This window comes from Vulpes vulpes, chromosome 4 (assembly GCF_048418805.1).
Source record: "Vulpes vulpes isolate BD-2025 chromosome 4, VulVul3, whole genome shotgun sequence".
Lineage (NCBI taxonomy): Eukaryota > Metazoa > Chordata > Mammalia > Carnivora > Canidae > Vulpes > Vulpes vulpes.
Genome location: NC_132783.1, coordinates 67139173 through 67153686, shown reverse-complemented (window position 1 = coordinate 67153686; position 14514 = coordinate 67139173). Strand labels below are relative to the sequence as shown.

The 14514-nt window shown below is 42.6% G+C and overlaps 1 protein-coding gene across 3 annotated transcripts in view; it reads left to right on the top strand.

Annotated features, from left to right (window-relative positions):
- Positions 1-14514, top strand: part of DISC1 (DISC1 scaffold protein) — a 352717-nt gene that overhangs the window by 88720 nt on the left and 249483 nt on the right. For all 3 annotated transcript variants that reach the window (XM_072755974.1, XM_072755975.1, XM_072755976.1), the window contains exon 4: positions 11589-11736. In XM_072755974.1, coding sequence (XP_072612075.1) covers positions 11589-11736 — 148 coding nt within the window. The remainder of the gene's footprint in view (positions 1-11588; positions 11737-14514) is intronic.

The following is a 14514-nucleotide window of genomic DNA, read 5'->3' as shown; positions in this document are numbered from 1 at the left end:
ACATTTTTCATTGTGCTGATGAATGGCTCTTTCTCTTTTGTCTGTTCTTTTGGGTTCTCTGCATTGTAGCTATTTGGAAATAATCTAAAGAATGTTCCTCCTTCTTGGGTAAGTGCTTTCAACTCCTGTCTCCTAATAAGTAGCTGGGAAGTTGGATGGATCTCTTTCTAATATAATCAGTAAAGATGATGGCATTATGGTAGGAGTTGGTGGTGGTGGTGGAGGAAGTGGTGGTGGTGGTAGTAGAGGAAGTAGGGATGGAGGAAGAGGTGGAGGTGGTGGTGGGAGTAATGTTGGAAGTTGGGGGGGGATGGTGGGGCATGGTCTTAGGCACTTTTTCAAAAAAAGCAGACGACTGAGAATTGCCAGTGGAGAGTCAGCCACCCTAGATTCTGAACAATGAACATGGACCACATGTATACAGATCTGGTTTTCCACAGTACCTATGAAAGCATACTTTAGAGAGGGTTTTTATAGTTCTAAAAATATGAAGACTTTATAAAGAGTAACCGAAATTCAGTTGGTCAGTTACTTCCCTAGGACATTTGGTGATGGGTGAAAGAAACATTTTTCTATAATTTTAGTTTTAGGAGTTGAGGCAGAGAGTATTTTGGAATGGTCCATAATCAACCATCCTTTTATAAATTCACGATCTTGAGGAATTTTGTATGTTTTCTGATGTGCCTGAATACTGTAACTTTAAGCATTGTTTTCAAGCCTATTGACATTGCATGTGTGCACACTCATACACGCTCATTCAGCTTGCTGGTCGTATGACACACCCCAGACCTGGGGAAGTACCTGGAACTTGCATTACTTTTGTTATTTTGATCCCTCACAGTTTATTTTGCTTGTAAATTCTTGCTGGGGAAGAACAGATGCTTCAAAACAAATATTCGGCTGAAATAATTCAGAGCAAATCAACAAATGTGTATGAAGAACAAGGTGACAGACTAAGTGCTGAGTAGTTAAGTATCCACAGTTAAATTATTGCTTGTCTTCCAAATTTTTTTTTCCAAAATTTTCCTATCTCCCTCAAATGTTTGTTTTTTCTTTTATCCCACAACCACAGTGATTTCTCAGTCTTCCTTCCTCACAGTGGCCGACTTAAAATACAACATTTCTAGAAATCTTCTTTGGTGTACATTGAAAAGACGGGTGTCCCAGGGAAACCAAGCTTACCCTAAGCAGTTTAGCATTAAGAATTTGAGAAAGCAAATCTCTATTATTATGCAGAAATCAAAGGGTAGAATAAGAAACCAGTAGGCTACTTAAAAGATATAGCACTTTTCTAAATAATAAGTAACTCAAGATTTTACAGCCTATTTTGTAAGAAAAGAAATTGAAAGAAAGTCACCCAGCCACATTGACTGATTGGCAAGACTCTTCGTTCCACCTGTTTGTTTTTTGAAACATATTGGTAATCATAAAAGTATAGATTATAGCTACCTATAATTTTGCATCTTGCTTTTCTCTCTTGTAACTTGAAAATATTTCTGCATAGTTTTTCTAACTGGCTTTTGACTTGCTACATAGCATTCCCTGAGATGATAGGCTCTTATTTATTTAACCATGTCCCTTAAATTGGATCTGAGGCTCTTTCCACTTTTGCCAGTTTGTTCATTTGTTTTGGCTACTGGCGGCTTTCTGTGAGAAAGAGGTGGATGAAGCAGCCAATGAGATGATAGAATAGTTTGCATTTGTATCATGCATTCAGGTGTGTATTTCAAGGGTATGGTGTATACCATAGGATATGATCTGGCCCGTGGGACACAGTGGTGAAGAGCACAGGGTCTGGAGTCAGCAGATATTGGCTTTATTTTTGAGTCACACAGCTGTGTGACTAATCTAGAAAAATTTCGTTAACTTTTCATAGCCTCAGTCTTTTGATCAGCAGAGTGGAAACAAATCCTGTGTCCCTCCTGACATCATCGTGAGGATTAAAATGATTGGCACTTGGTACATAGCAGTGCTCATAAGATGGTTGCTGTTCTTCTGTGTCTCCACAAATCCTCATCCAAGTAGAAAGAGTCATTTATTTACTCAGCATTTACACAGTACCTATCAAGTGCCTAGCACTGAATTCTAGATATTGGCAAGGCAGAGATGAATGAGGCTCAAGCTCTGCTCTGTGGGTCCTATGGTCTCTAGGGACCCAGACAAATGAATCAGCAGACAAGACCCCTGTGTAGCTAGGGAAACTCTAAGGAGCAGGTACTGCTTCAAGGATGACTCCTGGGAGGTATAAAAGAAAAAGAGTTTGGTACAGAAAAGATCAAGGTTCAAATTCTGATTTTGCTGTGATCTCATTGTGAGGCCTTAGACAGATTACTTCGATTCTCTGCAATTTAGTTTCTGTGTTTGTATTCCTGCTCTACAAGTTTTTGTGAGGCTCAGAAATAATGTCTATGGTGTGGGGCATGCAACAGATGCACGAAAATGATTATGCCTGAAGTCTTCAGTGCCCCAACAGTGGCTGATTTTTATGATAATGAATCCGACAAAAGTCCAGCATTGTGAAATGTCAAAGACTGGCTCAGTTGCACTCAGGTTAGTCTGAAATATGTTTTATTACAGTTGAATCCTTTGTAAACTGGTCATCTGCACATGATGTGTATGGTAATGTGGAAATATTAGAATATTCAACTCTCAATGAATAGCATTTCGTGGCCATTATGTAAAAACCAAGGAAAAATGACTTATGAAGACATTGATTGCTTCTCTGCTTTAAGGAGCTCCTCAGAATGCAGAATGGCCACACAGTCAAGAATATGGCTCTGTCCCACAGACAGAGCAAGTCAGCAGAAATTGAATCTATTTAGCAGGTTGCCTTTATGTGTGAAGATTTCTTGCTGCTCTGTAAATGATTATTTGCTTATTTATTCATAGATGTAGAAAGTACTTTTCTTTCGTTCTGTTTCCAAATTGCAGCCTCAAAGTAACAGGCACTTAGTATTGATGTGCTAAGGAATACAGATGAGCACTGACCCTCAATTAAACATTAATAAATATATTGTAGTGACATCAAAAAAATGCATCGATTTGGTCCAAAATGGGATGAGATGGTGTTTAGCATTTTTATTGCAGAGATCCTAAAAGTAATGCATGTTAGATCCATAAATTGAATACATTGTATCAATTAGGACCTATTATTTAAAGCATCATTTTGCTTAGCACTTGATAATGTCTTCTCTAGTTAACTTTGAGTGTTTGTTTTTACTATCCAGCTGTATTTACAAAATGCAACCAAGATTTCTAATATTATTATTGTTCTATCATTCAGATGGTCAGTGGACCACATTTAATCAGCATTTGCTGTGTGCACCACTCTACAATTCTGCCTTTAAATCTTGAGCTACAAACTGAAATAAGATGAATAATGTCTACAGAAAGCTTGTAGAGGTTTAAAAGAAAGAAAAGACCAAGAAAGTGAATTACGTTTCCTCAACCAGTGGGCCAGATAGAATGATAGGAGAAATTTTCTTAAGCACACAGCAGGATTCATGTTAATAAAGGGACATGATAGTCACAAATATAGCATTTAATAGTGCTGTGTCTATCTATCTATCTATCTATCTATCTATCTATCTATCTATCTATCTATCTTTTAAAGATTTTATTTATTTGACACAGAGAGAAAGAACACAAGCAGGGTGAGTGGTAGGCAGAGGGACAGGGAGAAGCAGGCTCCCCATGCAGCAGGGAGCCCAATGGGAGGCTCAATCCCAGGACCCTGGGATCATGACCTGAACCAAAGGCAGACACTTGACTGACTGAGCCACTTAGGCAACACTTTCTCTCTATATTTTTAATTAAAAATTTTATTTATTTATTTAAATTAATATATAAATATAAACATAATATATATAAATATATAAATAAATATTTATTTATTTATATTTATTATAAATATATTTATTTATTTATTTATTGAGAGCGACTCACACATTTGGGGGAGGGGCAGAGGCAGAGGGAGAGAGAGAATCACAAGCAGATTCCCTATTAAGTATTGAGCCCAGTGTGGGGCTTGATCTATCACCTGAGACCATGACCCATGCCGAAACCAAGAGTCAGACTCCAAACTGACTGAGTTACCCAGGCACCCCTATATTTTTTAAATAGTAATTTGAAAATAAGTATTTAAAAAGTTAGACAATTATTATTAAAAATACAAATTTAAAATAATAAAATAATTTTCCACTCACAGAAGAGTTGTAAGTATAGCACAAAGAACTCGCATGTCTCCCTTGCTCTGATTCCCCAAGTGGATACACATATCCATTGTCACTGTCTTCTTTCTGACCACTGACAGTGAGTGAGCTGCAGACATGATGCCCTAGTGGCCCTGTGTACCTGCTTGGCTCTTTCCCCAAACAAGGACAATCACAGGCCACCAACAGGCAACACTAATAAACGGCCCCTATCCGGTCTACAGACTTCATGTGCATTTCACCAACAATGCCACCATTGTTCCTTTCTTCTTTCTGGTTCGGAAAAGGTTCACACATTGTGTGCAGTTATGTCTTTTTACTCTCCTCCTATTCAGAATGATTCTCAGGACTCTAGTCTTTTATGTCCTTGGAAGTTTTAAGGAGTGCAGACCTTATATTTTGTCAGATGACCTTCAACCTGGGTCCACTGATGTCTCCTCATGACTAGACTCAGGTCATGCAGCCCTGATGAGAACATTATGGAAATGAAGCAGTGTACTTGTTGGCATATCTCTCTTAGTGTCACATGAGGTAGATCCATCATGCCACCACTGATGATGGATATCTTGACCATCTGGTTATGCTGGTGCTTTCCAAGTCTTTCCACCACAAAGATACCATTTATCCTTTGAAAATTGATTAGTATCTTGTGGGGAGATATTATAAGATTACACTGCACCTCACCCAAACGCCATTCCTTTTTTTTGAAATTTTTATTTAAATTCTAGTTAGTTAGTTGACATGTAGTACAGTACTGATTTCAGAAGGATAATTTAGTGATTCATCACTTACATATAACACGTAGTGCTCAACAGAAGTGCCTTCCTAATGCCCATCACCCATTTAACCCATCCCCTGCCCATCTCCCACAAATTCCTTTTTATTAGTTGGAATTCTATTAGCATGGATATATAGGTTTCTATTCTATTCGATGGGTGTTCTTCATTAATAGTATTATTTATTTGATTCTCAAATGATCCCAGATTGGGTCTACGGGAGCTCCTTGCATTTTATGGACTCTTGTACTTTATGGACATGTTTCCCATGAGTCCTTGGACATGTCCTAATTTTTTGATACAATAAGATCTTCAGATTCTGGCCCTGCCTCAGGCCTACAATCAACCTTTTCTCTGAAGGGGTCTGATTCCTTTCATAGAGGATGGTGTTTGGAAATCAGGTTCTATGTGCTTGGTGTGCTTCTTGTTTCTGGGGATTGTTGCTTCTAGGCTTTCTTGGCGGGTAAAGACAGAAAATATATGCAATTGCAAACAAATGCACATCTATAACTCTTTCCACTTCTATGTGTGAATATCTGTATTAAAAACCATTAGATCATACCAGTGCTTCCAATTCCAATACAACACACCTTGTACTTTCTGCTCTTACCCCTTCCCATAATTGTAAGTATCTTCTCCAATACTAAGGAACCTGGCTCTCTCTATTTACTTACTTGTTCTATTAGTTTATTTATTTCTTACTGTAACCTATCTCTCATGTTCTTGGCTACCTCCCACATGCTCCCCATTTCCCTTCAGTGTCTCATCCTCAGGTACCAATGGGCACAGCACCCAGCATGCCATTGCCTACCTTTGTGTGGCTTCCCGAGGCCCCCTGCCTCCCTTCCCCAGCCCTGGGTGCTGGTGGGCACACTACCTTTGTGCTTCTTTATGACCCTCTTCTACTAATGGGGCATGTTGCTGCCACCTTTTCTGCACAGAAAGACACGAAAAGACCTTTTTGTAATTTTGACACCTGTCCACAGTCCTTGAGTTCCTTAAGAACTAGCAGTGTGTCTTACTCATCTTTGTAGCCCTATGGTCTGGCAATACCAAGTTATCAGAAATACTTGTTAATTGAGGGAATAATGAATAAGCATGGTTTTTAGGAGGTGAAAAATACTATTTTCCAACATTTCCAAACACTCCTTTCCCCCAGAGGAAATATTTTTCCATAGTACCCATATTAATGGAAAAAGTGGGTACTCTGGCTGAAACTCCTCCTTTCTCCCTTTGAGGTGTGCATGGACTGAATGTTTGTATCCCCCAAACCCAAATGATGAAGCCTAATCCCAATGGAGATGGGGCCTTTGGCACGTGAGCAGGTCATGAGAGTGGAGCTCCCATGAGTATGATTAGTGCCCTTATAAGAAGAGGCCAGTTCAGGCTCTATTTGTCATGTGAGGGCTTAGCAAGAAGCTGGCCATCTGCCACCTGAAGACGAGCTCTCCCCAGAACCCCGCCATGCTGCCTCTGTGATCTCAGACTTCCAGCTCCCATGCTGTGAGAAATGAATGTTTACTGGTAAGCTTCCTAGTCCTGGTATTCTGTTATAGCAGCTCAAGCTGACAAAGTCAAGGCTGTTCCCAATATACCTCTTTACTGTTTGATAACATCCATGATTTCATTAAACACCTCAGGGAGATGTTCATCCCACCTACCAGATGAATCTCTGAGACATTAATGGGGGAAGTGATTTGTCAAAACTATGCTTGGCACTGAAGCCAGTGATAGAATTCAGGTGCCCAGATTCTCAATGCTGTGATTCCCTGTTCTTTCCAGTGACCTATTCCTACGTCACTCAGGCGCAGAGTGTCTGTGGGAGAAGAGAGAGCAAGGCTGAGCAAGCTTGCTGGTGGTGTTGAACGCCAGACACAGATGTTTGGCTTCTATTCTGGTGGCTAGGCAGAGTCCTCCAGAATTCTGAGAACATTCTGTGATACATGTGTGGAGGGGTCTGGCACGGTGTGGGGGCATAGCTGGTGTCTCTGCATTTCTCGGTCTGTTCTCTCTCATTCGTTGTCTTGTATATGACTGAATACGATAAAGGGCACTCTACAGGCCCCCTGTAAGAATGCCAGAGAAATGTGGGTTTTATTTTATTTTATTTTGTTTTGTTTTGTTTTATTTTATTTATTCACGAGAGATACACAGACATAGGCAGAGGGAGAAGCAGGATTCTTGAGGGGACCCCGATGTTGGGGCTTGATCCCGGGACTCCAGGACCACACCTTGAACGAAGGCAGGTATTAACTGCTGAGCCACCCAGGCATCCCAGAATGTGGGCTTTTAGGCAGAGAGGTGACTTGTCCTGCAGATGTGAGGGTGACATTGCTGACTGGAGGCAGTGGAAATGGGGAAGAAGGTGGGAGGGCGGTGGACACCACGAGGATGTAGAGGTATGGATAGCAACAAGTCCAAGAACCCAAAGCTGTAGGCCTGGCCAGCAGGGACCCAGTCAGGGCCTGTGGCAGAAAGAGTAAACTTGTGCAAGGTAGTCAGTGGATTTCATTTTCGACTTGATGAGTTTTACATCATTATGTTCATTTAGTAGCTAATGAAGATGGTGTAAAGTGGTTAAGAAAACTCACCAAACAAGAAACACCATGAGGAAACCTATTTTGAGTTTAGCTGGACATGTTTTGTGTGTGCTAACTCTGAGCCTGGCAGCAGCCCCATGTGGTCTTTAAACAGTGACAAGCATGGGGATCCCTGGGTGGCGCAGTGGTTTGGCGCTTGCCTTTGGCCCAGGGCGCGATCCTGGAGACCCGGGATCGAATCCCACATCAGGCTCCCGGTGCATGGAGCCTGCTTCTCCCTCTGCCTATGTCTCTGCCTCTCTCTCTCTCTCTCTGTGACTATCATAAATAAATAAAAATTAAAAAAAAAAAAAAAAACAGTGACAAGCATGGTGACATGGTCCGTCAGTCATGAACACAAGAGGCCTTGAGCGCGAGGAGACAAGTGTGAGGCTCTCGCGAGGGTAGAAGTCTGGGTGTGCATAGAGCCTGGGGAGCCCACCGGAGGGTGCTGAGATCTGAGCAGGCAGCAGGGCTTGCCCAGGCCTCTGTGGGGGGTGTTTCTGGCAGAAGGAACAGCAGACTCACCCAGCTCTGCTCATAGCAAGTTATCTCACCCTGGTTGTTCGGGCCACAGACATTGGGGTCACTTTGACCTCTGTCAACTTCCGTTCTCAATGTCCCATCTGTCAGAGAATATCCGAAATCCTGGCACTTTCCACCATTTGTAGGTCCAGGGAACTGCAATAACTCTGTGACTAGTCTCTGGGCTTCTGCTCTTGATGGTCTCTTCCCAGTGGAGCTCCATGTATCCTGGCGAGAGTCAATCATGTCACTCCACTGCTCAACACCTTCCAGGGGCTCCCCTTTTCCTCCAGCTAAACACAGTCCTTGCTGATAACCAAGCCCACCCCACCCACCTCTCCCCTTTGTTTGCTACCTCAGGGCCTTTGCCTTGGTTGGGAGCTCCCTCTGCCTGCAATATCAAATTAGTGAATAGCGGTATACTTTGAGGGAACTAGTAGAACACACCCTAATGCTGATCAGAGGTGTTGCCAACTGTGAGGTGGAGCCCCATGTAGCAGATAGCCACTTGAGAAGCTGGGGAAGGAGGCCATTTATAGAGTGGGGACAATAAGCTATAAAATTGGTGTTGACTGTCCTGGTGCACCTTTCCAATCATAACATGGAAATAACTGTAGATGTCACTCTTTTGGGGTGAGTGGCAATGCACAGCACAGCTAATCACCAGTATTTCCTGGGATAATTTATATTTCCCTTTGAAATTCACTGTGACTGTGATTTTTGGCAGCCACTTTACCGTTCCCGGGGTTTTGTTTTGCTGGATCAGCTTGTAGTCTCTGAGGGCTTTTCTCTGGGCAGTGTGGGGTGGGGGGAGGGGGGTCCAGTTTTAGAATATGGCTGGCGGCAGAGGGAGGCCAGGCTGGGTGTTTAACGGCTTTGCCAACTTCAAGGCCACTACTTCATGGCACTACTAACTATGATCACCAACCCCTCAGACACATGCTAGCTGCCTGGCATGCTGCTAAACGCTTTGCAGTAGATTATCTCATTTAATCCTCAGGGAACCTTAGGACGTAGATATTATTAGTCCTGATTCCACAGATTAGCAAACTGAAGTGTAGAAAGGTTAAGTAGCTGGAAGGTCAGGCAACTAGGAATGACAGGGCTGAGGTACAAACACAGGCTTTGTCTTTATCTCCATGTAATAGTGTCTTGACACATCTTTACCACCATGTGACAACAGCACAAAGATATTCTTTTAAAGCACATAACATAAAAAAATAAATAAATAAAAAACAAACAAAAAGCACTAAAGAAATTTATTGCTTTTCATGGCAGTTTTTTTATAGTACAGATTAAGTAAATAATTAAGTAGTAAAATTAATTAAATAATTAAAATTTGGGGTACTTGGGTGGCTCAGTGGTTGAGCATCTGCCTTTGGCTCAGGGTGTGATCCTGGGATCCTGGGTTCGGATCCCACATCAGGTTCCCCACAGGAAGCCTGCTTCTCCCTCTGCCTATGTCTCTGCCTCTCTCTGTGTCTCTCATGAATAAATAAATAAAACCTTTTATTTATTTTTTATTTTTTATTTTTTATTTTTTTTAAAACTTTATTTTTTTTTTAATTTTTATTTATTTATGATAGTCACAGAGAGAGAGAGAGAGAGAGAGAGAGGCAGAGACACAGGCAGAGGGAGAAGCAGGCTCCATGCACCGGGAGCCTGATGTGGGATTCGATCCCGGGTCTCCAGGATCGCGCCCTGGGCCAAAGGCATGCGCCAAACCGCTGCGCCACCCAGGGATCCCAATAAAACCTTTTAAAAATAATTAAAATTTATTAAAAATTAATTAAAATGAAATATAATAATTTTTTAAAAAAAATTTTGAAGCTTGGTGTTAGGGAATAGATGTGTTTTTGGTGTTATTCTGGGTGAACTGCCAGGCCAGACTGCACTGTGTGTTGTAGGTGTGGTGTCTGGATTAGCTCCAACTGTCACTTTGAAGAAGGTGGAACAAACTGAGAGCCATTGGCAGTTACCTGTGACTGGGTCTTGAAGCAAATAAATGACCCTTTTTGATGCCGTTAGAATGAATCCTTGGCAAATTCTCTTGGCATGTTCCTGGCTGTTGGTCCCATTGAATATGGCAAGTTAATGGAGAGGTTGTTTGCTGCCCATCACACCTGAGGCCTGCCTTTTGTCCTCCCAGGTGTGTCTTGGGAGGGGGCCAACATGGGAGAAGTGTCATGTCAAGGGGTGCACTGTGATTAGTGTTGGCCTCTGCTGGTATACAACACAAAGTTTTGTTCAAAGTATTTTAAAAATAACGACCTTGTTGGAGTGCCTGGGTGGCTTAGTCAGTTAAACATTTGTTTTGATTTCAGGTCACAATCTCTGGGTCCTGGGATTGAGTCTCTGTGTCTGGCTCTACACTCAAGGAGGAGTCTGATGAGGATTTTCTCTCTCCTGATCCCTCTGCCCCTCTCCCTACATGTTCTCTCTCTCCTCTCTTTATCAAACAAACAAACAAACAAACAAACAAATCTTTAAAAAATAGCAAGTTTGTTGGAAACAGTGTTTTAATTTAAAATTGGGTCTTATAGAAATGGCCTAGTTGGAAAATGGCCTGTAGAGCATGGAAATGTACAGGAGTGTGATCTAGGGTAGAGCCTCCAAACATCTTCTTATCATGGCACACACAGAGGATAATGTTTGCATTGCATGCCAAGGGTAAGCGGTAGGCACTCATGGCCAGAGGTGACTGCCTGGGATCCACATACTGCCCAAGAGTGGAGCCCATCGAAGTTTCTGCCCCTTCACCTTGCAAGGATCAGCAGGAGGGAAGATCTGATGGATGGTATTTATACACTCAGTCCTTATATTTCTGCAAAAATAGCTTTATGGGAGACTTTCCCATTCTTTAGGTGTTTGGTTATGAAGGTAAGTTCTCATTTGAGAGGATTCCAATTTCTGAAGTTTACTTTGTTAGATAAAAATTGTTTTACAGTGATTCTGTATTGTACCTTGTCTGGGGAAACTTAAGGTCATTAAAAAAAATAATAAGACCCCTCCTTATAACAGAGATGGCTATACAGTCATCTGCAACATAGAACTGGAACATCGCTTCTATGCCTTTAATAATTGTACCTGATTCTATCTTGATGGGCAGTTTCTAAGGAAACATTCTTAAAAGCCAAGCGCGGGCACCGACATTTTTCAATTATAGACATAAAACTCATCAAACTTAGCAAGTTTTCTCCCAAGTGAAGACCATGGTTTTAAAAATAATTAATACGTATCCTCCTACGGGATGATCATAATTAGGACCATGCTATAAATACATAAACTGTACATTCTAACTCGAGGAAGAATAAAAACCAGAGAGGCTGTGACGTCACTAAAAGGAAGATTCTTCAAAGCACCAGCTGAGAGACAAAGGTGCTGGCCAGGGAAGCAGGGGCCATTGTGTTCAGTCATTAAGGTGAACACTGGCTGGGGTTGCCCACCTTGAGTTACACGGTTTTTTTATTCCTCTCTCTCACATTTTCGGTTTCTAGCTGAGGCATTAAGACACAGATTGGAAGAGCTGGAGAAAGAGAAGAACAGCCTGCACTTCCAGCTTCCTTCCAGGCAGCCAGCCCTCTGCAGCCTCCTGGGCCACCTGCACGCACAGGCCCAAGCAGCCGTGTGCCACGGGGCCACTCTGTGAGTACTTGGGATCGCCCCCACTTTGCTGTCCTGGCTCCCACGTAGTGAAGAGCTGGGAGTGGCTTTGCTAGGAAGACCCTCAGCTGCTTTTTCCTGGGAAGCATTCATTTGTTGGTCAGGCAGGTGAGGGTGCCTCCAGAGTGAGCGACTGGTGTGGGTCATGCTCCCCTGAGAAGCAATTTCTACTAATTGACAGGGAGAGACCCTCCCCAAGGGTCTGGGTGCTAGGCTTCCTCTGGGAAGCCAACCTTCTCGAGGGTGGGTGGACTTCCTCTTGTCAGGAGCTGCTTGGTCTTCTGTCATCGTGTTAAGCCTGTAAGATCCACAGGTGGTCCTCTCTGCCTGATGCTTATGGACTCTCACTTCCGGCTCCTGATCAACCTTCGCTGTTTCTGCTACCCAAAGCTTCCCTGGGATCGGTGGTATACAGGGAACAAATGCTCTTTCTAACTCAGTGGCTCTCAATCCTGGCTGTGTGTTGGAATCACTAGGAGAGTTTTTAAATGTCCAGCTTCCACCCAGACCGACCAAGTCAGGCTGCCTGGGCCTGGTGGGCCCCAGGCACTGGTGTGTCTGGAAAGTCTGAGGACAACTGCTCTCGTCTACCTGCCGGTTGCCTCTCTCCTGGGTAAAGGCTTGCAAGCGAGCAGGTGTGATGAATGCTGTTAACCTGATCACAGTTAGGTCTGCTTCTACTTAGGTGTAAACGTGGCCACAGCAGTTACATTTTATTTCCAACTTCCAGGTAGCCCAGATAATCGGAAGATTATCTGGCTCATTCTTATTAAGTGTACATGGCATCCTACTTTCAGTTTCTCTTGGTGCCTCCATACAGCCTGTCTTAACAGTGATGCCAATTATTTTCTCATATTCTTGCCCTGCAGTTTTGCTGGTAGCACGTAGCCGAGTGCCTGGCACCTGGTAGGTGCTTCCTTACAAATATTTGTTAAGTGAACTTTTACTGGGCTTCTTCAGGACCAGATGGATTCCACCTCCTTGTTTCTATTCATTTTTTTTCATCCTACTTTGACATATCACTTCATTTCCTCTCCTTTTCTCTCATGGGGTCCTTCCCAACTTGACTTTTTACTGAATTCTTTCTTTCTTTGGTTCTTTGGGGTTCTTTCTTGTCTTTCGTTCCTGTCTTGAGTCATTTTTAACATCTGCCAATGTATTGAGCTTCTATTTACTTCAATGTATTTAGTTTCTTTTTTTTCTTTTTGTATTTAGTTTCTATTTGCATAATAGTTACTAAGTGCTTTAGGAATTAACTATTTCTTTCATTTTTATTGTGATAAAGTGTATGTAACATAAAATTTACCATTTCAGCCATTTTTAAAAAAGATTTTATTTATTTATTCATGAGAGACAACACACACACAGAGAGAGGCAGAGACACAGGCAGAGGGAGAAGCAGGCTCCATGCAGGGAGCCTGACGTGGGACTTGATCCCGGGTCTCCAGGATCACACCCTGGGCTGAAGGCAGTGCTAAACCGCTGAGCCACCCGGGCTGCCCCCATTTCAGCCATTTTTAAGTGTACAGATCAGAGACATAAAGTTCATCCACATTGTTGTGCCACCATCACCACCATCCGTCTTGAGAACTCTTGTCTTCTTCCCAAACTGAGACTCTGTCCTTAATAAACCTGAACTCCCCACTCCCCATCCTGTCCTCAGCCCCGGCCAACCACCATTCTACTTTCTGTCTCTCTGATTTTGACATCTGGGGACCTCATGTAAGTGGAATCACACACTATTTGTCCTTGTTTCACTGAGCATAATGTCCTCAGGGTTCATCCATGTCATGCCATCAGTCAGAATTTTCTTCCTTTGGAAGGCTGAGTAATATTACATTGTGAGGGTGGACCACATTTTGCTTGCCTATTCCTCCTGCGATGGACAGGCAGGAACTCATTTAATCCTCAAGGCAATTCTAGGAGGTAGAACCATTTTATATCTCTTTTTTTTTTTAATTAATTTTTATTGGTGTTCAATTTACCAACATACAGAAAAACACCCAGTGCTCATCCCATCAAGTGTCCACCTCAGTGTGGAGATCAGCATGATTGTCATCTGTATTTATATTTGTGCTAGGCCCAGGAGAGGTTGCAGACCCCAGCAGGTGGGTGCTGAGTCTGGGCACAGAGCTGGCTAGTGCGAGTCCCAGCCTGGAACTAGCTCGCTGAGCTGCCCGAGTCTGAGCTGGCAAAGGCTTTTCAATTATTGTCTTTTAGCTTACATGTGATTTGAACAGAGAGCGATGTGTTAGTTATGATCTTGGCCAAATTTCTCAGAGAATGCGATGAACTAAAACACAGTATCATCCATTCTCACTCAGGTTATACCATCTGACATTCCTTATATCTGACTGTGACTTATAAAGATGTCAGTTTCATAGAGTTTAATTTAATATGTTCCCCATAAAAGTATAGGCCTTTATTAACCGTTTATTAAGCCAATGTAAACTGTCAGCTTACCTTGTTACCTGTTATCCCTTGCCCCTTTCCTCAAGGGGTTGCCTGCATACTGTGTTTTTAGTTCCTGTTCACTTTGGAGTGAATGGGATCTGACCTCTATGAAGTGATTTCTGACCTGGTTTTTTTTTTTTTAAGATTTTATTTACTTATTAATGAGACACACACACACACACACACACACACACCACAGAGAGAGAGAGAGAGAGAGAGAGAGACAGAGAGACAGAGACACAGGCAGGGGGAGAAGAGACTCCATCCCAGATCTCCAGGATCATGCCCCGGGCCGAAGGCTGTGCT